Genomic DNA, 25,313 nt, shown 5'->3' with positions numbered 1-25,313 from the left:
TCTCGTCAGAACTTCAAGGTTCCTTGCTACGGGTCCAGATCCAGGGATCCCAAGGCGACTCTAGTGGATGCATTAGTGGCGCCTTGGACTTTCAACCTAGCTTATGCGTTTCCACCGTTCCCTCTCATTCCCAGGCTGGTAGCCAGGATCAAACAGGAGAAGGCCTCAGTGATTTTGATAGCTCCTGCGTGGCCACGAAGGACTTGGTATGCAGACCTGGTGAATATGTCATTGGCTCCACCATGGAAACTACCTTTGAGACAGGATCTTCTAGTACAAGGTCCATTCGAACATCCAAATCTAGTTTCTCTCCAGCTGACTGCTTGGAAATTGAACGCTTGATTTTGTCTAAGCGTGGGTTTTCGGATTCTGTGATAGATACTCTGGTACAAGCCAGAAAACCTGTAACTAGAAAGATTACCATAAAATATGGAAAAGATATATCTGTTGGTGTGAATCCAAGGGATTCTCATGGAGTAAGATTAAAATTCCTAGGATCCTTTCCTTTCTCCAAGAAGGTTTGGATAAGGGATTATCAGCGAGTTCTCTAAAAGGACAGATTTCTGCTTTATCTGTCTTGTTACACAAACGACTGGCAGCTGTGCCAGATGTTCAAGCTTTTGTTCAGGCTTTGGTCAGGATCAAGCCTGTTTACAGACCCTTGACTCCTCCCTGGAGTCTAAATTTGGTTCTTTCAGTTCTTCAAGGGGTTCCGTTTGAACCCTTACATTCCATAGATATCAAGTTGTTATCTTGGAAAGTTCTGTTTTTGGTTGCTATTTCTTCTGCTAGAAGAGTTTCTGAATTATCTGCTCTGCAGTGTAATCCGCCCTATCTGGTGTTCCATTCAGATAAGGTTGTTTTGCGTACTAAACCTGGTTTCCTTCCAAAGGTTGTTTCCAACAAGAATATTAACCAGGAAATAGTTGTGCCTTCTTTGTGTCCGAATCCAGTTTCAAAGAAGGAACGCTTGTTACACAATTTAGATGTAGTCCGTGCTTTAAAGTTCTATTTAGAAGCAACAAAGGATTTCAGACAAACGTCTTCTCTGTTTGTTGTTTATTCTGGCAAGAGGAGAGGTCAAAAAAGCTACTGCTACCTGTCTTTCCTTTTGGCTGAAAAGCATCATACGATTGGCTTACGAGACTGCCGGACGGCAGCCTCCTGAACGAATCACAGCTCACTCTACTAGGGCTGTGGCTTCCACATGGGCCTTCAAGAACGAGGCTATTTTTGGGAGAAAGGTTTTGCAAGCCGTGGTGCCTTCTGTTTAGGTAACCTGATTTGCTCCCTCCCTTCATCCGTGTCCTAAAGCTTTGGTATTGGTTCCAACAAGTAATGGATGACACCGTGGACCGGACACACCAATGTTGGAGAAAACAGAATTTATGTTTACCTGATAAATTACTTTCTCCAACGGTGTGTCCGGTCCACGGCCCGCCCTGGTTTTTTAATCAGGTTTGAAGAATTTCTTTCTCTATACACTACAGTCACCACGGCACCCTATAGTTTCTCCTTTTTTTCTCCTAACCGTCGGTCGAATGACTGGGGGGGCGGAGCCTGGGAGGGACTATATGGACAGCTCTTGCTGTGTGCTCTCCTTGCCTTTCCGTGTGGGGGAGGAGAATATCCCACAAGTAATGGATGACACCGTGGACCGGACACACCGTTGGAGAAAGTAATTTATCAGGTAAACATAAATTCTGTTTTTACGAGAAAACAAGTAAAATTTGTTTGCTGTTTTTTTTAACAAAATCTGTTTATTTTTATGTTTACTTGGATTTAACTTTTTTATTATTATTATTATTTATCTTTATTAAAGAAGCACTATTTGATATCCCTTTAAAAGCTAGAGCAAAGCATAGATTTAATTTCTAGAAACTAAAATATATATTTTTTTTGCTTTTCACCATAAGCAAAGCCAAACTGTGGAAAGTAGTGACTATAAATATAACCATTGATTTTAAAATGGGCGTAGATATATTTTTGCTTAAAAACATAGTTTTATCATTGCTTTTGTTAAATGGATATGCATTTTAAAAAAGGTATTATTGTCAGTTTACCTGAAAAGATTTTTTATGATAAAAAAACAAGGGATCTATAAAGATTGAACAAAGTAGTTTTGGTTACGAGGTCCTAATAAAAGACTGAAATGATTCCATTCATCACATGCCAATTGGGTTTCAATACATCCTACATAGAGTTAATAAACCTTCCTTCTTGGAACAAATAAAAGTATTGAGTAAAACCCATGTCACATGCCCTGGGGGAAGATTAATAAAAAGGACACTGCAATATCTCTGGATATATACCTGTTTTTAATTCCAAAGTTTGAACTGAGGCTACAGATGGATCAGCAGAATTGCAAGAGGGCAACACTGGAGTTAAAGTAGGATTTTGCAAACTCTTCTCAGACAAGTCACATACAGGTTCCTGCGATGCTGTTGTCACCGTTGAAGAAACAGCAACATGTAAAGCTGTAGGAGAGGGTTCATGAATATCATTTCCAACAGTGGGACACTCAGAATTATTTGGATGCACTGGAGATACAGTCATGTTATTTACTTCATTCTGCAAAAAAAAAAAAAAAAAGCATAAATATGACATAGGAATATGACATAATAAATATGACATATAACACCATTCCAGTTATTATTGCTTATGCTAACATCTTATGCGGTACCTAGCATATATTCTATTGTTGTTAATAAAATGTCTCAAACAAAATATTTTTACATGAGCTGTTAAATAAATTGAAACTTAATAGAAATGCATACTTTACTGGAAGATATGAAGTAGCTGGGTGTGAGAAGTGTAATATTTTCAGAGATTATATCATGTTCAGCTATCCAAAGCACAAATTAATTGCATAATGTAACAAATTTAATGATAATTTGTGCAATAACAATTAAACATTTTTAATATTAGCTACTTTTAGCTTAATATTGGCTAAAATTTTAGCTGGGCGTTCAGGAAAATCAACCAGGTGGTTCAACGAACAGATTATATATATGCAAAGAAAACATAATTGATGCTTACCTGATAAATTTATTTCTCTTGTAGTGTAGTCAGTCCACGGGTCATCCATTACTTATGGGATTATATCTCTTCCCCAACAGGAAGTTGCAAGAGGATCACCCAAACAGAGCTGCTATATAGCTCCTCCCCTCACATGTCATAACCAGTCATTCGAACAAAACCAGACGAGAAAGGAGAAACCATAGGGTGCAGTGGTGACTGGAGTTTAATTAAAATTTAGATCTGCCTTAAAAGACAGGGCGGGCCGTGGACTGACTACACTACAAGAGAAATAAATTTATCAGGTAAGCATAAATTATGTTTTCTCTTGTTAAGTGTAGTCAGTCCACGGGTCATCCATTACTTATGGGATACCAATACCAAAGCCAAAGTACACGGATGAAGGGAGGGACAAGGCAGGAACTTTAAACTGAGGGAACCACTGCCTGAAGTACCTTTCTCCCAAAAATAGCCTCCGAAGAAGCAAAAGTGTCAAATTTGTAAAATTTTGAAAAAGTGTGAAGTGAAGACCAAGTTGCAGCCTTGCAAATCTGTTCAACAGAGGCCTCATTTTTAAAGGCCCAGGTGGAAGCCACAGCTCTAGTAGAATGAGCTGTAATTCTTTCAGGAGGCTGCTGTCCAGCAGTCTCATAGGCTAAACGTATTATGCTACGAAGCCAAAAGGAGAGAGAGGTAGCCGAAGCCTTTTGACCTCTCCTCTGTCCAGAGTAAACGACAAACAGGGAAGAAGTTTGACGAAAATCTTTAGTTGCCTGCAAATAGAACTTCAGGGCACGGACTACGTCCAGATTATGCAAAAGTCGTTCCTTCTTTGAAGAAGGGTTAGGAAACAATGATGGAACAACAATCTCTTGATTGATATTCCTGTTAGAAACTACCTTAGGTAAGAACCCAGGTTTAGTATGCAGAACTACCTTGTCTGAATGAAAAATCAGATAAGGAGAATCACAATGTAAGGCAGATAACTCAGAGACTCTTCGAGCCGAGGAAATAGCCATCAAAAACAGAACTTTCCAAGATAACAGCTTGATATCAATGGAATGAAGGGGTTCAAATGGAACGCCCTGCAGAACGTTAAGAACTAAGTTTAAGCTCCACGGCGGAGCAACAGTCTTAAACACAGGCTTAATCCTAGCCAAAGCCTGACAAAAAGCCTGAACGTCTGGAACTTCTGCCAGACGCTTGTGTAGAAGAATAGACAGAGCAGAAATCTGTCCCTTTAACGAACTAGCGGATAAGCCCTTTTCTAAACCCTCTAGTAGAAAAGACAATATCCTAGGAATCCTAAACTTACTCCATGAGTAACTCTTGGATTCGCACCAATATAAATATTTACGCCATATCTTATGGTAAATTCTTCTGGTAACAGGTTTCCTAGCCTGTATTAAAGGGACACTGTAACCAAAAATTTTCTTTTGTGATTCAGATTGAGCATGAAATTTTAACCAACTTTCTAATTTACTCCTATTATCAAATTGTCTTCATTCTCTTGGTATCTTTATTTGAAATGCAAGAATGTAAGTTTAGATGCCGGCCCATTTTTGGTGAACAACCTGGGTTGTCCTTGCTGATTGGTGGATAAATTAATCCACCAATAAAAACTTGCTGTCCAGAGTACTGAAACAAAAAAAAAGCTTAGATGCCTTCTTTTTCAAATAATGATAGCAAGAGAACGAATAAAAATTGATAATAGGAGTAAATTAGAAAGTTGCTTAAAATTGCATGCTCAATCTGAATCACGAAAGAATTTTTTTGGGTACAGTGTCCCTTTAAGGTATCAATAACCGACTCCGAGAAGCCACGCTTTGATAGAATCAAGCGTTCAATCTCCATGCAGTCAGCCTCAGAGAAATTAGATTTGGATGTTTGAAAGGACCCTGAATTAGAAGGTCATGCCTCAGAGGCAGAGACCATGGTGGACAGGACGACATGTCCACTAGGTCTGCATACCAGGTCCTGCGTGGCCACGCAGGCGCTATCAGAATCACCGATGCTCTCTCCTGTTTGATCTTGGCAATCAGTCGAGGAAGCATCGGAAATGGTGGAAACACATAAGCCATGTTGAAGACCCAAGGGGCTGTCAGAGCATCTATCAGCACCGCTCCCGGGTCCCTGGACCTGGATCCGTAACAAGGAAGCTTGGCGTTCTGGCGAGACGCCATGAGATCCAGATCTGGTTTGCCCCAACGATGAATCAGTTGGGCGAAGACCTCCGGATGAAGTTCCCACTCCCCCGGATGAAAAGTCTGGCGACTTAGAAAATCCGCCTCCCAGTTCTCCACGCCTGGGATGTAGATCGCCGACAGGTGGCATGTAAGCCACAGTCGTGATGTTGTCCGACTGAAATCTGATAAACCTCAGAGTTGCTAACTGAGGCCAAGCTAGAAGAGCATTGAATATCGCTCTTAACTCCAGAATATTTATTGGGAGGAGTTTCTCCTTTTGAGTCCATGATCCCCGAGCCTTCAGGGAATTCCAGACTGCGCCCCAACCTAGAAGGCTGGCGTCTGTTGTTACAATCGTCCAATCTGGCCTGCGAAAGGTCATCCCCTTGGACAGGTGGGGCCGAGAAAGCCACCATAGAAGAGAATCTCTGGTCTCTTGATCCAGATTTAGTAGAGGGGACAAATCTGAGTAATCCCCATTCCACTGACTTAGCATGCACAATTGCAGCGGTCTGAGATGCAGGCGCGCAAATGGTACTATGTCCATTGCCGCTACCATTAAGCCGATTACTTCCATGCACTGAGCTACTGACGGGTGTGGAATGAAATGAAGGGCACGGCAAGCATTTAGAAGTTTTGATAACCTGGCCTCCGTCAGGTAAATTTTTATCTCTACAGAATCTATAAGAGTCCCTAGGAAGGGAACCCTTGTGAGTGGTAATAGAGAACTCTTTTCCACGTTCACCTTCCACCCATGCGACCTCAGAAATGCCAGAACTATCTCTGTATGAGACTTGGCAGTTTGCAAACTTGACGCTTGTATCAGAATGTCGTCTAGGTACGGAGCCACCGCTATGCCTCGCGGTCTTAGTACCGCCAGAAGTGAGCCCAGAACCTTTGTAAAGATTCTTGGAGCCGTAGCTAACCCAAAGGGAAGAGCTACAAACTGGTAATGCCTGTCTAGGAAGGCAAATCTTAGGTACCGATAATGATCCTTGTGAATCGGTATGTGAAGGTAGGCATCCTTTAAGTCCACTGTGGTCATGTACTGACCCTCTTGGATCATGGGTAGGATGGTTCGAATAGTTTCCATTTTGAATGATGGAACTCTTAGGAATTTGTTTAGGATCTTTAAGTCCAAGATTGGTCTGAAGGTTCCCTCTTTCTTGGGAACCACAAATAGATTTGAATAGAATCCTTGCCCGTGTTCCGTCCGCGGAACTGGGTGGATCACCCCCATTAGTAAGAGGTCTTGTACACAGCGTAGAAACGCCTCTTTCTTTATTTGGTTTGCTGATAACCTTGAAAGATGAAATCTCCCTTGTGGAGGAGAAGCTTTGAAGTCCAGAAGATATCCCTGAGATATGATCTCCAACGCCCAGGGATCCTGGACATCTCTTGCCCAAGCCTGGACAAAGAGAGAAAGTCTGCCCCCCACTAGATCCGTTTCCGGATAGGGGGTCCTCTCTTCATGCTGTCTTAGGGGCAGCAGCAGGTTTTCTGGCCTGCTTGCCCTTGTTCCAGGACTGGTTAGCTTTCCAGCCCTGTCTGTAACGAGCAACAGCTCCTTCCTGTTTTGGAGCGGAGGAAGTTGATGCTGCTCCTGCCTTGAGGTTACGAAAGGCACGAAAATTAGACTGTTTGGCCTTTCATTTGGCCCTGTCCTGAGGCAGAGCAGGGCCCTTACCTCCCGTAATGTCAGCGATAATTTCTTTCAAGCCGGGGCCGAATAAGGTCTGCCCTTTGAAAGGAATATTAAGCAATTTAGATTTAGAAGTCACATCAGCTGACCAGGATTTAAGCCACAGCGCTCTGCGCTTGGATGGCGAATCCGGAGTTCTTAGCCGTAAGTTTGGTTAAATGTACGACGGCATCAGAAACAAATGCGTTAGCTAGCTTAAGTGCTTTAAGCTTGTTCATAATTTCATCCAATGGAGCTGTGCGAATGGCCTCCTCCAGAGACTCAAACAAGAATGCCGCCGCAGCAGTGACAGGCGCAATGCATGCAAGGGGCTGTAAGATAAAACCTTGTTGAACAAACATTTTCTTAAGGCAACCTTCTAATTTTTTATCCATTGGATCTAAAAAGGCACAACTATCCTCCACCGGGATAGTGGTACGCTTAGCCAAAGTAGAAACTGCTCCCTCCACCTTAGGGACCGTCTGCCATAAGTCCCGTGTGGTGGCATCTATTGGAAACATTTTCCTAAATATAGGAGGGGGGGAAAAAGGCACACCGGGTCTATCCCACTCCTTGCTAATAATTTCTGTAAGCCTCTTAGGTATAGGAAAAACGTCAGTACACACCGGTACCGCATAGTATTTATCCAGCCTACATAATTTCTCTGGAATTGCAACCGTGTTACAATCATTCAGAGCCGCTAATACCTCCCCTAGCAATACGCGGAGGTTCTCAAGCTTAAATTTAAAATTAGAAATCTCTGAATCCAGTCTTCCTGGATCAGATCCGTCACCCACAGAATGAAGCTCTCCGTCCTCATGTTCTGCAAATTGTGACGCAGTATCGGACATGGCTCTCCCATCATCAGCGCGCTCTGTCCTTAACCCAGAGCAATCGCGCTTGCCTCTTAATTCTGGCAATTTAGATAATACTTCTGTCATAACAGTAGCCATGTCTTGCAAAGTGATTTGTATGGGCCTCCTTGTTGGCGCCACAATATCACGCACCTCCTGAGTGGGAGGCGAAGGTACTGACACGTGAGGAGAGTTAGTCGGCATAACTTCTCCCTCGTTGTCTGGTGATAATTTCTTTACATGTAAAGATTGACTTTTATTTAAAGTGACATCAATGCAATTAGTATACAAATTTCTATTGGGCTCCACATTGGCCTTTAAACATAGTGAACAAAGAGATTCATCTGTGTCAGACATGTTTAAACAGACTAGCAATGAGACTAGCAAGCTTGGAAAAACTTTCAATAAATTTACAAGCAATATAAAAAACGCTACTGCGCCTTTAAGAAGCACAAAAAGCTGTTAGTTGAAATAACAATGAACCAAATTAGTTATAGCAACCAAATTTTCACAGTAAATGTATTAAGTTAGCAGAGCATTGCACCCACTTGCAAATGGATGATTAACCCCTTAATAACCAAAAACGGATAACAATTATATAATTAACGTTTTTATCACAGTCAAACACACTGTCACAGGTCTGCTGTGACTGATTACCTCCCTCAAAACGAATTTTGAAGACCCCTGAGCTCTCTAGAGACGTCCTGTATCATGGAGGATGAAGTAGGAAGATTGTGACTGAAATTTTACTGTGCAAAAAAAGCGCTAAAATAGGCCCCTCCCACTCATAGTACAACAGTGGGGAAGCTCAGTAAACTGTTTCTATGCAGAAAACAAAGATAGCCATGTGGTAAAATCATGCCCCAATAAGTTTTATCACCAAGTACCTCACAAAAAACGATTAACATGCTAGTAAACGTTTTGAACATATATTTTAAAAGCTATGAAGTGTTATTAATAAGCCTGCTACCAGTCGCATTTACTGCAGTGAAGGCTCATACATTACTTCAGTATTAACAGTATTTTCTGAGTCAAATTCCATTCCCTAGAAAAATACTTCAGTGTACACACACTCATCAGCCTAATACCAGTCGCTACCACTGCATTTAAGGCTGAACTTACATTACATTGGTATTAGCAGTATTTTCTCAGTCAATTCCATTCCTTAGAAAAATAATTTACTGCACATACCTCGTTTGCAGGGGGGCCCTGCATGCTATTCCCCTTTTCTGAAGTTACCTCACTCCTCAGAATGTATGAGAACAGCCAGTGGATCTTAGTTACGTCTGCTAAGATCATAGAAAACGCAGGCAGATTCTTCTTCTAATGCTGCCTGAGAACAAACAGCACACTCCGGTGCCATTTAAAATAACAAACTTTTGATTGAAGAAATAAACTAAGTTTAAAAACATCACAGCCCTCTCACAACGACCTATCTTTAGTTAGGTTGCAAGAGAATGACTGGCTATGACATGTGAGGGGAGGAGCTATATAGCAGCTCTGCTTGGGTGATCCTCTTGCAACTTCCTGTTGGGGAAGAGATATAATCCCATAAGTAATGGATGACCCGTGGACTGACTACACTTAACAAGAGAAAACAAGTTTATATTCCTTTTTAAACAACACAATACTACTGTTTTAACATAGCAAGAGTTGAGAAATCAATATTTGGTGGAATAACCCCGATTATCAATCAGAGCTTTCGTGCATCTTGGTGTGCTCTCCACTAGACTTAAACATTGCTGTTGGGTGACCTTATGTCACTCCTAGTACAAAACTTCAAGCAGCTCAGCTTTGTTTCATGGCTTGTGACCATCCATCTTCCTCTTGATCGCATTCCAAAGGTTTTCAGTGGGGTTCAGGGCTGGAGATTGAGCTGGCCATGACAGGGTCTTGATCTGGTGGTCCTCCATCCACACCTTGATTGACCTGGCTGTGTGGCATGGAGCATTGTCCTGCTAGAAAAAACAATCTTTAGAGATGTCAGAGCAGAAGGAAGCATGTTTTTTCCAGGATATTTGTCTGCCACCAAATATTGATTTCTGAACTCCTGTCAAGTTAAAACATTAGTATTGTGTTAAAGAAAAAAAAAATATGGACTTGTTTTCTTTGCATTATTTCAGGTATGAAAACACTGCATCTTTGTTATTTTGACCAGTTGACATTTTCTGAAAATAAATGCTCTAAATGACAAATATTTGTATTTGGGAGAAATGTTGTCAGTTTATAGAATAAAACAAAAATGTTTGTTTAAACACATACCTATAAATAGTAAAATCAGAGAAACAGATATAGATATATAGATAGATATAGACAATTAGCACATAAGGCAACTGTCCCCACATGCTTTTCCCCAGAAGTACTCCGTATACATTGTTACCAATGCACTAGAGCAGTGTTTTTCAACCACTGTGCCGTGGCACACTAGTGTGCCGTGAGAGATCATCAGGTGTGCCGCGGCAGACTGACAACAGTGCAGGGGTGTCCCTCTTTCAAATTTTGAAATATTGGGCGGTATGCGACAGGCTCATCAGGCATCATTTACAACCATGACATTGACATTCATTCACAGACAATCATTATGATTGTTTGTGAATGAATGTCAATATGTAATGTATAGTTTGTAGGAGGCATGGCATGACAGCACAGTACAGTGTGCATATATATACATATATATATATATATACATATATATACATATATATATATATATATATATATATATATATATATATATATATATATATATATACACACACACTGTATATATATATATATCCTGTATTAGGCTACAATGTGTGATTTTGTAAAATTTTGGGATGGTGGTGTGCCACAGGATTTTTTTATGTAAAAAAGTGTGCCACGGCAAAAAAAGGTTGCAAATCACTGCACTAGAGAACTCTGGGTAAGTAAATTAGATATACAATATCTGTATATAATAATGTTTAACCACAGCAATCCCCTTATTGGGTAGGTGCAGCAAAATCAAAACTACCCACATTATCATACTTTAAATGCAATAATGTCTTATATTTTCTCTCTCATTTGTGTATGGTGGTTTGTAGCAGGATGACATTAATATTTTATTATTTAGAATGTGATCATGACATAAGATGTTTACTTATACAGATAAGCAGCATATGTATGTTATGTATCATTCTTAGTGTTTTTTTAAAGGTCAGAAATTATGTATATCAAGACATTGAGTTACATTATGATAGGGTTTGTGTCATGTATTTATTTTTATATTGAATTGTGTAATCTATTAAAAATATATTTTTAATACATCTAAGTGAGGGTGTAATTCTCATTACCTGGTTTCCAAGTTTAAAAGGGACAGTAACCACTTTAAGATTTCTATTTAAAATTATTTATTTTGCTATGGAAATTGAGCAATTTCTAATTCTCAGAACTTAAAACGCACCCCACTGACTTCTCAAGGCTAATTCTGTTATATATCTGTGCCTAATTGGCTTTAACTGGTAACAGTTGCAAAATAGAGTACTTTATGACCATGGCTAGTCTGGTTTTATGTAGTCTCCAAATAAGCCTTATCCTGATGACATAGTAAATATGGAGAATCACAAAAGAGTCGACTATTCCGATACTCTCCAAGCTGAGGAAATAGCTAAAAATAAAACTTTACAAGATAACAACTGAATATACAACCTGTGAATTGGTTCAAAGGGCAGATATTACAGAATTTTTAGTACTAAATTAAAACTACAAGGTGGGGCTATAGGCCTGATGACTGTTCTGATTCTAATTAAGGCCTAAAAAAGCTCCTTAATATTAGGAAGGCGGGCAAGTTTCCTGTGAAATACATCTGAAAGGGCTGAAATATGACCCTTTAGAGTGCTGGCCGATAAGGCCTTATCTAAGCCATCATGAAGAAAATGTAAGATACAAGGAATAAAAATAGAATGCTGCGAGCAAGAAAAAACAAATGTATGCTTACCTGAAATTTATTTCTTCAAGATATGGTAAAAAATTGACAGATTCATCTTAATTACTGTTGGGAATATCACTCCTCGCCAGCAGGAGGAGGCAAAGAGCACCACAGTAAAACGGTTAAAGGGACACTACTCGGGTCAAATTAAAAGTGAAGGTCCACTTTGATGAATTAGTGCCTGGTTTATAATAAACCTATTAAAAACAAGGGCACTTTAATTCATCAAAATTGACATTTCACTGTTTACTTCAAAAACTTACCTTTTAATCCTTGCAGCAGCTCCAGCGATTCCCTCGGCTGTCGAAAGCCTCTGCAGACGACAGAAATGATGAATCAGGCTTCCTCCAATCACAGCTTCCCCCCGGGGGAATCTTGGCCTGATGCAACGCTGTGATTGGAGGAAGCCGGATTCGTCATCTTGGACCCGAGAAGACTGCTTGTGATGGGCGGAGGAAGTGCTGGAGCGGCTGCCAGGATTAAAAGGTAAGTTTTTGAAGAAAACAGTGAAATGTCAATTTTGATTAATTAAAGTACCCTTGTTTTTAACAGGTTTATTAAAAACCGGGCACTAATTCATCAAAATGACCATCACTTTAAATTTTCATGATTCAGATACAGCACGTAATTTTAAAACAACTTTCTAATTTACTTCCATTAAAAAAAAGTGCACATTCTTTTATATTTACACTTTTTGAGTCACCAGCTCCTACTGAGCATGTGCAAGAATTCACAGACTATATGTATATGCATTTATAATTGGCTGATTGCTATCACATGGTACAGGGGGAGTGGAAATATACATAACTTTGAAATTTGTGATAAACAAAATCTACTCATTTGAAATTCAGAGTAAATGCTTTTGTATTGCCTTGTTGATTATGCAAATCTACTGTGTTTACTGGTCCTTTAAGTATCACTTCCCTACCCATAAACCCCAGTAATTCGACCAAAAGTAAATGGAGAAAGGAAAGCAACAACAGGTGCGGAGGTGTCTGAGGTTTAGTCAAAAACGCTTTAAAAGATAAAAAATAAAAAGGGTGGGTCAGTGGACTCACCATATCTTGAAGAAATTTATCAGGTAAGCATAAATTATGTTTTCTTCTAAAGATATGGTGAGTCCACGGGTTCATCTTAAATTTCTGTTGGGAACCAAGACCCAAGCTAGAGGACACAGATGCAAAGGGAGGGATAAGAACCAGCATGCCTAAACGGAAGGCACCACCGCTTGAAGAACCTTTCTCCCAAAACCAGCCTCAGCCGAGGCAAAAGTATCAAATCTGTAAAATTTGGAAAAAGTATGTAAAGAAGACCAAGTTGTAGTCTTGCAAATTTTATCCATAGAAACTTCATTTTTGAAAGCCCAAGAAGAGGCTATGGCCCTGATGGAGAGCCTTAATTCTCTCCGGACGCTGCTTCCCAGCAGACTCATATGCCATGCCAACCAAAAAGCAAGAGTAGAAGCAGTAGCTTTCTGACCTCTATTCTTCCCAAACAAACAAAGAGCAGAAGACTTGCGAAAGTCTTTAGTCGCCTCAAAATAGAACTTAAGAGCACGGACCACGTCCAAATTATGTAACAGACGTTCTTTATCCGAAGATGGCTTCGGACACAGTGAAGGAACAACAATCTCCTGATTAATATTCTTAGTAAAAACTACTTTGGGAAGGAATCCCAATTTAGTGTGAAGAACTGCCTTATCTGCATGAAAGATAAGATAAGGAGAATCAAACTGCAAGGCGGAAAGTTCGGATACCCTCCGTGCAGAAGAAATAACCAACAGAAACAAAACCTTCCAAGATCGTAACTTAATATCTATAGAATGCATTGGCTCAAACGGACGTCACTACAAAACCTTAAGAACAAGATTAAGACTCCAAGGTGGAGCAACAGCTTTAAACACAGGCCTGATTCTGACCAAGGCCTGACAAAAAGATTGAACATCTGGCACATCTGCCAAACGCTTTTGCAACAGCACAGATAAGGCCGAAATTTGACCCTTCAAAATGCTAACAGATAACCCTTTCTCCAGACCCTCCTGGAGAAGAGACAAAATTCTTGGAATCCTAACCCTACTCCAAGAGTAGCCCTTGTACTCATTTCACACCAATAAAGATATTTTCTCCATATCTTATGGTAAATCTTCCTAGTAACAGGCTTACGAGCCTGAATCATAGTCTCAATTACTGACTCTGAGAAACCGCGCTTAGACAGAATCAAGCGTTTAATCTCCAAGCAGTCCGCTTCAGAGAAACGGGATTTGGGTGGAGAAAGGGCCCCTGAAGAATAAGGTAACCTCCACGGGGTAGAGACGACATCTCCCCTAGGTCCGCATACCAGATCCTTCGAGGCCAAGCCGTGACAATTAGGATCACCGATGCCCTTTCCTGTCTTATGCGAGCGATCACCCGAAGGAGAAGAGCAAAGTGAGGGAACAGATAGGCCATACTGAAGTTCCAAAGGACTACCAACACATCTGTTAGCCAGGCCTGAGTATCCCTCAATCTGGAACCGTACTTCGGAAGCCTGGCATTTTGTCAAGATGCCATCAGATCCAACTCCGGAATCCCCCATTTGGAGATAAACCTGGAGAACACCTCCAGATGAAGTTCCCATTCCCCGGTATGGAAAGTCTGTATGCTTAGGAAATCCGCTTTCCAATTGTCCACATTGTTGGATGTGAATGGCAGAAAGGCAACAACAGTGATTTTCCGCCCACTGAATGATCCAAGTCACCTCCATCATGGCTAGAGAACTCCGAGTTCCCTCTGGTGGTTGATGTAAGCCACTGAAGCTATGTTGTCTGATTGGAATCTGATGAACTGGCTCAAAGTCAACTGTGGCCAAACCAACAGTGCGTTGTAAATTGCTCTCAACTCTAAGATGTTGATCAGTAGTTCGGACTCTCGAGACCAAAGACCCTGCGCCTTTAAGGAATTCCAGACTGCTCCCCAGCCCACTAGGCTGGCATCCGTGGTCACATTTTAACCCAAGAAGGCCTCCGAAAGCAGGTGTCCCTGAGACCGGTGTTCTAGAGAGAGCCACCAAAAGAGAATCCTTTTTGTCTTCTCATCTAGAGTAAACTTCGGGGATAAATCCACATAATCTTTGTTTCACTGACTGAGCATGCACAACTGCAGGGCTCTCAGATGAAATCGAGCAAATGGGATGATGTTCATAGATGCCACCATCAGACCTATTACTTCCATACATTGGGCGACTGAAGGGCGAGCCGTCTCATGCAGGGATCGACAAGACGAAAGAAGCTTTGCTATTCTGGTCTCGAAAATATTTTAATCAGAACAGAATCTATGATCCCTAGGAAAACTACCCTTGTCGTCGGAACCAGGGAGCTCTTTTTTAAATTCACTTTCCACCCGTGTGATCGGACGAAGGACAGTAACATATCTCAGTGTGTGATGCTGCTTGCGGAAAGGAAGGAGCATTAATCAGAATGTTGTCCAGGTAGGGAGCCACTGCAATCCCCCTGGACTGGACCACCGCTAAGAGGGCTCCTAGGACCTTTGAGAATATCCTGGGAGCCGTGGCAAGGCCGAATGGTAAGTCCATGAACTGAAAGTGTTAGTCGAGAAAGGCAAACCTTAGGAACTTGTGATGATCCCTGTGAATGGAAAAATGCTAGTATGCATCCTTTAGATCTATGGTCGTCATGAACGGACCTTCTTGAATCAATGGAAGAATTGTACGAATGGTCTCCATCTGAGGAACTTGTTCAGACATTTTAAGTCTAGACTTGGACGGAAGGTCCCCTCTTTTTTGGGACCCACAAACAGGTTTGAGTAAAACCCCAGACCCTGTTCCTGCTTTGGAACAGGGACAATCACTCCCAGATCTTGGACGCACTTTGAGAACGTCTCTCTCTTTATCCGGTCTGCAGATAATCTGGAAAGGTGAAACCTGCCCCTGGGAGGACAACTTTGAACTTTAACCTGTAGCCCTGAGAAACAATTTCCACAGTCCAACGGTCTGGAAAGTCTCTTATCCAGACCTGAGACAGTCTGCCCCCTACCTGATCCAAGCATGGATCGGGGCAACTCCTTCATGCAGACTTAGAGTCGGCCGCAGGCTTCTTGGCCTGCTTCCCCTTACTCCAAGACTGATTTGGTTTCCAGGATGGCTTGTTATTGTCCAGTTTGGACGAGGACGACTTTCCTCTAAAATTCCGAAAGGAACGAAAATTACTCTGACGTACCTTTGGATTGTTCCTCTTATCCTCAGGCAGAAAGGACCACTTTCCACCTGTAATGTCAGAAATTATTTACGGCAAACCCGGTCCAAATAAGGTCTTCCCCTTGTAAGTAAGCGCCATCAGCTTGACCTTAGTCGAAACATCGGCTGACCAAGACTTTAGCCATAAGGGCCTTCTGGCTAAAACTGCAAAACTGGAAGCCTTAGCTCCCAGTCTAAGGACCTGAAGGACGGCGCCTGCAATATAGGAATTGGCTAACTTGAGAGCTCTGATCCTGTCCTGAATCTCGTCTAAAGGTATCTCTTCCTGGGGAGAGTCTAACAAAGCCTCAAACCAATAGGAAGCTGCACTAGTCACCGTGGCAATAAATACTACTGCCATTAGAGACCAAGATGTACATAAATCTTTTTCAGATAAGCCTCCATCCTTTTATCCATGGTATCTTTGAAAGAGCAACAATCCTCAATAGGTATAGTAGTTCTCTTGGCCCCCTCTACCTTGGGCACTGAAGACCAAGACTCCTTGATAGAGGACTGCACCGGAAACATTTTCCTAAACACCGGTGACTGTGTAAAGGCCACACTTGGCATCTCCCACTCCTGAGCTATGATTTCCTTAGCTCTATTTAATACTGGAAAAAAACCCAAGAGGAAGGAAAGTAAAAAAAAATAATAATTTATGCTTACCTGATAAATTTATTTCTCTTGTAGTGTATCCAGTCCACGGATCATCTTTTACTTGTGGGATATTCTCCTTCCCAACAGGAAGTTGCAAGAGGATCACCCACAGCAGAGCTGCTATATAGCTCCTCCCCCAGCTGTCATATCCAGTCATTCGACCGAAAACAAACAGAGAAAGGAGAAACCATAGGGTGCAGTGGTGACTGTAGTTTAATTAAAATTTAGACCTGCCTTAAAAGGACAGGGCAGGCCGTGGACTGGATACACTACAAGAGAAATAAATTTATCAGGTAAGCATAAATTATGTTTTCTCTTGTTAAGTGTATCCAGTCCACGGATCATCCATTACTTGTGGGATACCAATACCAAAGCTAAAGTACACGGATGATGGGAGGGACAAGGCAGGATTAAGCGGAAGGAACCACTGCCTGAAGAACCTTTCTCCCAAAAACAGCCTCCGAAGAAGCAAAAGTATCAAATTTGGAAAATTTGGAAAAGGTGTGAAGCGAAGACCAAGTCGCGGCCTTGCAAATCTGTTCAACAGAGGCCTCATTTTTAAAGGCCCAGGTGGAAGCCACAGCTCTAGTATAATGAGCTTTAATCCTTTCAGGGGGCTGCTGTCCAGCAGTCTCATAGGCTAGGCGTATTACGCTCCGAAGCCAAAAGGAAAGAGAGGTTGCCAAAGCTTTTTGACCTCTCCTCTGTCCAGAGTAAACGACAAACAGGGAAGATGTTTGACGACAATCCTTAGTAGCTTGTAAGTAAAACTTCAAGGCACGGACTACGTCCAGATTATGTAAAAGACATTCCTTCTTTGAAGAAGGATTAGGACACAATGATGGAACAACAATCTCTTGATTGATATTCTTGTTAGAAACCACCTTAGGTAAAAACCCAGGTTTGGTACGCAGAACTATCTTATCTGCATGAAAAATCAGATAAGGAGAATCACATTGTAAGGCAGATAGCTCAGAGACTCCCCGAGCCGAGGAATTCGCCATCAAAAACAGAACTTTCCAAGATAAAAGTTTAATATCAATGGAATGAAGGGGTTCAAACGGAACTCCTTGAAGAACCTTAAAAACCAAGTTTAAGCTCCACGGGGGAGCAACAGGTTTAAACACAGGCTTAATTCTAACCAAAGCCTGGCAAAATGTCTGGACGTCTGGAACCTCTGCCAGAAGCTTGTGCAAAGGAATAGACAGAGCAGAAATCTGTCCCTTTAAGGAACTAGCTGATAATCCTTTGTCCAAGCCCTCTTGGAGAAAGGACAATATTCTAGGAATCCTAACCTTACTCCATGAGTAATTCTTGGATTCACACCAATAAAGATATTTACTCCATATCTTGTGGTAGATTTTCCTGGTAACAGGCTTTCGTGCCTGTATTAAAGTATCAATGACTGACTCGGAGAAGCCACGCGTTGATAGAATCAAGCATTCAATCTCCATGCAGTCAGTCTCAGAGAAATTAGATTTGGATGATTGAAAGGACCTTGTATCAGAAGGTCCTGTCTTAGAGGCAGAGTCCATGGTGGAAAGGATGACATGTCCACTAGGTCTGCATACCAAGTCCTGCGTGGTCACGCAGGCGCTATCAGAATCACCGATGCTCTCTCCTGTTTGATTTTGGCATTCAGTCGAGGGAGCAGAGGAAACGGTGGAAACACATAAGCCAGGTTGAAGAACCAAGTCGCTGCTAGAGCATCTATTAGCGTCGCTTCTGGGTCCCTGGACCTGGATCCGTAACAAGGAAGCTTGGCGTTCTGGTGAGACACCATGAGATCCAACTCTGGTTTGCCCCAACGATGAATCAATTGAGCAAACACCTCCAGATGGAGTTCCCACTCCCCCGGATGGAAAGTCTGACGACTTAGAAAATCCGCCTCCCAGTTCTCCACGCCTGGGATATGGATTGCTGACAGGTGGCAAGAGTGGTACTCTGCCCAGCGAATTATTTTTGAGACATCTAACATCGCTAGGGAACTCCTGGTTCCCCTTGATGGTTGATGTAAGCCACAGTCGTGATGTTGTCCGACTGAAATCTGATGAACCTCAGTGTTGCTAACTGAGGCCAAGCCAGAAGAGCATTGAATATCGCTCTTAACTCCAGAATATTTATTGGAAGGAGTTTCTCCTCCTGAGTCCACGATCCCTGTGCCTTCAGGGAGTTCCAGACTGCACCCCAACCTAGAAGGCTGGCATCTGTTGTTACAATTGTCCAATCTGGCCTGCGAAAGGTCATACCCTTGGACAGGTGTACCCGAGACAACCACCAGAGAAGAGAATCTCTGGTCTCTTGATCCAGATTTAGCAGAGGGGACAAATCTGTGTAATCCCCATTCCACTGACTCAGCATGCATAATTGCAGCGGTCTGAGATGAAGGCGCGCAAATGGCACTATGTCCATTGCCGCTACCATTAAGCCGATTACCTCCATACACTGAGCTACCGAAGGGCGCGGAATGGAGTGAAGAACACGGCAAGCATTTAGAAGTTTTGATAACCTGGACTCCGTCAAGTAAATTTTCATTTCTACAGAATCTATAAGCGTCCCTAAGAAGGAGACTCTTGTGAGTGGGGATAGAGAACTCTTTTCCTCGTTCACTTTCCACCCGTGCAACCTCAGGAATGCCAGAACTATCTCTGTATGAGACTTGGCAACTTGAAAGCTTGACGCCTGTATCAGGATGTCGTCTAGATACGGAGCCACCGCTATGCCTTGCCTATGATGATCTTTGTGAATCGGTATGTGAAGGTAGGCATCCTTTAAGTCCACTGTGGTCATGTACTGACCTTCTTGGATCATGGGTAGGATGGTCCGAAAAGTTTCCATTTTGAAAGATGGAACTCTGAGGAATTTGTTTAAGATCTTTAGATCCAAAATTGGTCTGAAGGTTCCCTCTTTTTTGGGAACCACAAACAGATTTGAATAAAAACCCTGTCCTTGTTCCGTCCGCGGAACTGGATGGATCACTCCCATAACAAGGAGGTCTTGCACACAGCGTAGGAATGCCTCTTTCTTTATCTGATTTGCAGATAGCCTTGAAAGATGAAATCACCCTTGTGGAGGGGAAGCTTTGAAGTCCAGAAGATATCCCTGAGATATGATCTCCAACGCCCAGGGATCCTGAACATCTCTTGCCCACGCCTGGGCGAAGAGAGAAAGTCTGCCCCCTACTAGATCAGTCGCCGGATAGGGGGCCGTTCCTTCATGCTGTCTTAGAGGCAGCAGCAGGCTTTCTGGACTGCTTGCCTTTGTTACAGGACTGGTAAGGTTTCCAGGCCTGCTTAGATTGAGCAAAAGTTCCCTCTTGTTTTGAAGCGGGGGAAGTTGATGCTGCACCTGCCTTGAAATTTCGAAAGGCACGAAAATTAGACTGTTTGGCCTTTGCTTTGGCCCTGTCCTGAGGAAGGGTGTGACCTTTACCTCCAGTAATGTCAGCAATAATTTCCTTCAAACCAGGCCCGAATAAGGTCTGCCACTTGAAAGGAATGTTGAGTAATTTAGACTTCGAAGTCACGTCAGCTGACCAGGATTTAAGCCATAGCGCCCTACGCGCCTGGATGGCGAATCGGAATTCTTAGCCGTTAGTTTAGTCAAATGAACAATGGCATCAGAAACAAATGAGTTAGCTAGCTTAAGTGTTCTAAGCTTGTCAATAATTTCAGTCAATGGAGCTGTATGGATGGCCTCTTCCAGGGCCTCGAACCAGAATGCCGCCGCGGCCGTGAAAGGCGCAATGCATGCAAGGGGCTGTAAAATAAAACCTTGCTGAATAAACATTTTCTTAAGGTAACCCTCCAATTTTTTATCCATTGGATCTGAAAAAGCACAACTGTCCTCAACCGGGATAGTAGTACGCTTTGCTAAAGTAGAAACTGCTCTCTCCACCTTAGGGACCGTTTGCCATAAGTCCCGTGTAGTGGCGTCTATTGGAAACATTTTTCTAAATATAGGAGGTGGGGAAAAAGGCACACCCGGTCTATCCCACTCCTTGCTAATAATTTCTGTAAGCCTTTTAGGTATAGGAAAAACATCAGTACACACCGGCACCGCATATTATTTATCCAGCCTACACAATTTCTCTGGTACTGCAACTGTGTTACAGTCATTCAGAGCAGCTAATACCTCCCCAAGCAACAAACGGAGGTTCTCAAGCTTAAATTTAAAATTAGAAATCTCTGAATCAGGTTTCCCCGAATCAGAGATGTCACCCACAGACTGAAGCTCTCCGTCCTCATGATCTGCATATTGTGACGCAGTATCAGACATGGCCCTTACAGCATCTGCGCGCTCTGTATTTCTCCTAACCCCAGAGCAATCGCGCTTGCCTCTTAATTCAGGCAACCTGGATAATACCTCTGACAGGGTATTATTCATGATTGCAGCCATGTCCTGCAAGGTAATCGCTATGGGCGTCCCTGATGTAATTGGCGCCATATTAGCATGCATCCCCTGAGCGGGAGGCGAAGGGTCTGACACGTGGGGAGAGTTAGTCGGCATAACTTCCCCCTCGTCAGAATCTTCTGGTGATATTTCTTTTACATTTAAAGACTGATCTTTACTGTTTAAGGTGAAATCAATACATTTAGTACACATTCTCCTATGGGGCTCCACCATGGCTTTCAAACATAATGAACAAGTAGTTTCCTCTGTGTCAGACATGTTTAAACAGACTAGCAATGGGACTAGCAAGCTTGGAAAACACTTTAAACAAGTTTACAAGCAATATAAAAAACGTTACTGCACCTTTAAGAAACAAATTTTGTCAAAATTTGAAATAACAGTGAAAAAAGGCAGTTACACTAACGAAATTTTTTCAGTGTATGTAACAAGTTAGCAGAGCATTGCACCCACTTGCAAATGGATGATTAACCCCTTAATACCAAAAACGGAATAATAAATGACAAAAACGTTTTTTCAAACAGTCACAACAACTGCCACAGCCCTACTGTGGCTTTTTACCTCCCTCAAAAACGACTTTGAAGCCTTTTGAGCCCTCCAGAGATGTCCTGGATCATGCAGGAAGAAGCTGGATGTCTGTGTCTAATTTTTGCTGTGCAAAAAACCGGCAAAATAGGCCCCTCCCACTCATATTACAACAGTGGAAAGCCTAAGGAAACTGTTTCTAGGCAAAATTCAAGCCAGCCATGTGGAAAAAAACTAGGCCCCAATAAGTTTTATCACCAAATACATATAAAAATGATTAAACATGCCAGCAAACGTTTTATATTACATTTTTATAAGAGTATGTATCTCTATTAATAAGCCTGATACCAGTCGCTCTCACTGCATTTAAGGCTTTACTTACATTAGTTCGGTATCAGCAGCATTTTCTAGCAAATTCCATCCCTAGAAAAATATTTTAACTGCACATACCTTATTGCAGGAAAACCTGCACGCCATTCCCTCTCTGAAGTTACCTCACTCCTCAGAATATGTGAGAACAGACCATGGATCTTAGTTACTTCTGCTAAGATCATAGAAAACGCAGGCAGATTCTTCTTCTAAATACTGCCTGAGATAAACAGTACACTCCGGCACCATTTAAAAATAACAAACTTTTGATTGAAGAATAAACTAAGTATAAAACACCACACTCCTCTTACGACCTCCATCTTGGTTGAGGCTTGCAAGAGAATGACTGGATATGACAGCTGGGGGAGGAGCTATATAGCAGCTCTGCTGTGGGTGATCCTCTTGCAACTTCCTGTTGGGAAGGAGAATATCCCACAAGTAATGGATGATCCGTGGACTGGATACACTTAACAAGAGAAAACTATTAAGTTTACTAGACTTCTAAGTCGTAACTACCTCCTGGGTCTCTGAGTCATCCAAGGTAGCCAAGACCTCCTTTAACAGTAAGCGAAGGTGTTCAAACTTAAATCTGAAGGAAGAACCTTCACTATCAGAAGAAGGCATTATACTGCCCAAATATGATATTTCACCCTCCGAATAAGAGTCTTCCTCATTCTCAGATCTAAGTGGGGCCTGAGGTTCAGTGACAGGGACAGATACCTTATTATCTGAATTCTTAGAGGCTTAGGACAAAATAGGGGATGGCCCTGGTAACACCTGGACCACATCCTCCTGAGACACATTAGGCTCCACATAAAAAAACAAAAAAAAAACATCTTTACCTTGCAATGTTTGTTTAACACAGAAGGAACAGAATTGCATGGGTGCTGCAATTTGTGCATCTAAACACAATAAACAAGGATTGAATTGATCGGACTCCTGATCCATGTCAGACATGTCTGATTATTATCCCCACGGGCCGTTACCGTATGCGGTTATAGCCAAGGTCTAAAGATAAAGCAGTAACAAAAATTAAAGAACACTGTTCATTGCCTAAAGGGGAGAAATAAACACTGCCAATAGTTATTAATAAAGCAGCTTATGCCGGCAGATAAGCGTTGTCGCTCCGAATAAACCTCCCTCCACACCTCAGTATACTGAGGCGCCCTTACCACCACCGTGCAGCGGGATTCTCCGACTTCCTAGTATGCGATACCTCACGAAACATAGCCGCATATACTGAAACCCTCTCCTTAGTGACAGATCAAAAAGGAAAGCCTGATTGCGTAAACAAAACGTAAGGGAGGTGCAAAAACCTCCCGCGGAACAACGGGGAAGGAGGGGGACGTGGTCAAGCTGAATCCACACGTCGCCATAGCGTGAATAAAATAAAAAGCATACTTTAGGAAAAAGTACCCAACACACAGCACCCACCTAAACCGAGCCCTTGTTTAGGTTAGAATTAACCATATCAGTATCTCAATAAAGCACTGTGTCTGCAGTCATGTCTTAGCGAAGCCCTTACACCAGGGTGAGCTAATATAGTCCGACATGAAGACAGTCCCTAGGTATGAGAGGACAACTCTTCCTCACAGAGACCTGGCCAGAATGCAGATTACAAAGAAAACCACTTTGGTATCTGAGATTAGGGCAGCAAATGTGGGGAAACGCAGCAAGTATCTTTTTGCAAGTTCCCCACTGCTTTAAAGCCACCACAGCTCGACCGCAAAGACCAACGTGGAACATAGCTATACCCTGAAAACTTGTTTGAAGTAATCCATCTACACACTCAACTTTACCTCCTCCATGCAGGAGAGGCAAAGAGAATGACTGGGGTTTATGGATAAGGAAGTGATACTTAACAGTTTTACTGTGGTGCTCTTTGCCTCCTCCTGCTGGCGAGGAGTGATATTCCCAACAGTAATTAAGATGAACCTGTGGACTCACCATATCTTTAGAAGAAATATAGTTTCTACATTTTGTGGTAAATGTTAATAGTGACAGCCTTGCAAGCCTGAATCAAAACGCCTTTGGGAAAGAACTAGGCGTTCAATCTTATGGATTGAAGATTTTGATAAAAGAATAAACCCTTATAGAGGTGGTCCGGCAAGTGAAGAAGATACCACGGAAGAGCAATGGAAATCTGAACGAGATCTGCAAATAGCATCCTCCGAGGCCAAGTGGAATCTATTAAAATCAAAGAGATTTTCTTCTGCTTGATCTGGGCAATAAACTTGGCAAAAGAACAATTCATTTAACCAGTGCCCCAAAGAAAATGAGGCATGTGAATGATAGCGTAGCCAATTATAAATAAAATTGCCCAAACTTTATAGAAAACATCTATATACTGTAAAATCATATAAAACCAATATCCACCCCAGGTCCGATATAGAAATCGTACTCCCTCAACACTGCTAAATGATCCGTTGAAGCAACAATGGCTGCAGCGTTAATGGCTCACGCAGAAGGGATGTGCTGTGATATGAGGAAGTGGGGAGCGCCAAAAGCAGTCTTGTGGCAGGAAAGTAAATAACTCCTTCCCCGCCAACGAGAGAGAACTGCACCTCGTCACTGCTCCACAAATGGCCACCGCCACTTTCTCAGCAGTCATGGAAAATAAAATTAGTAACGGAGCACTGAGGTAGCCGATCACCAACTGAGCAGGTGGATTTAAAGGGGCAGTTGCCATAAAAAGGCTCCTAAAACAGACACTCTCCAGAAAACCCATGCACACATTAACCAAGGGACTGGGATAAAGATGAAAGCGATATATATATATACCACATCCAAATCCCCTATTGTGCACAAACCTCATTCACAGCAATTCAGAGATAAAAGGGGTATTCTAGGGTTGGAAATTAGATCATACATTGCTATGTCTGGCTGAGAACATGATTAAGGTCAGTTTGTGACCGAAACGTTGTATCTTTCTTGTCTGCCATGATGTTCCATCAATAAAGGAAGTTTTTCTGCATTACGAAGGTGCTGCTGTTTTTCTGCTTTTCTGGGAGTACATCAGGGACTATTGCAGGGTCCCTTCAGCGTGCATCTATTTGCTTGAGTACAAGTGCTGGGCCTCTACACTGAATGTTATAATGCAGAAAATACCATAAAGCTATTGTTTATATATCCTACCCTCCTACATGCTCCCCTACACTCCTCAGTTCTCATTCTCTCTCTAATCAGATGCGCTTGTTTGGGGTTTTCTCTTTTTCCTACTTGCATATATGTTTGTGCAAATCAGACTCTTTATTGAATCATCAGGACTGAAACAGATTCTGTTATAATAGAAATATAAGAAGTTAAAATATAATAAGACCCCTAAAGATGTCAAATCTTGCACATCTGAGTATTACATGGGTGATTAAAGTCAAACTTGCAACATTCGGAACAGTAGGGTGTGTGAAAGGACAATGCACATGCATGCAGCCAGC

General features: G+C 42.1%; 1 protein-coding gene across 1 annotated transcript in view; it reads right to left on the bottom strand.

Moving 5' to 3' along the window:
* The window catches only part of NSD1 (nuclear receptor binding SET domain protein 1), a 679,701-nt gene that overhangs the window by 391,018 nt on the left and 263,370 nt on the right, over positions 1 to 25,313 (bottom strand). Inside the window, 1 exon segment of the mRNA XM_053719266.1 lies at positions 2,313 to 2,571. Within this exon segment, the coding sequence (XP_053575241.1) occupies positions 2,313 to 2,571 (259 nt within the window).

This window comes from Bombina bombina, chromosome 6 (genome assembly GCF_027579735.1).
Source record: "Bombina bombina isolate aBomBom1 chromosome 6, aBomBom1.pri, whole genome shotgun sequence".
In the NCBI taxonomy this organism is placed as follows: Eukaryota; Metazoa; Chordata; class Amphibia; order Anura; family Bombinatoridae; genus Bombina; species Bombina bombina.
Note: the sequence above shows the minus strand (reverse complement) of the source record. Positions and strands in the feature narration are given on the sequence as shown.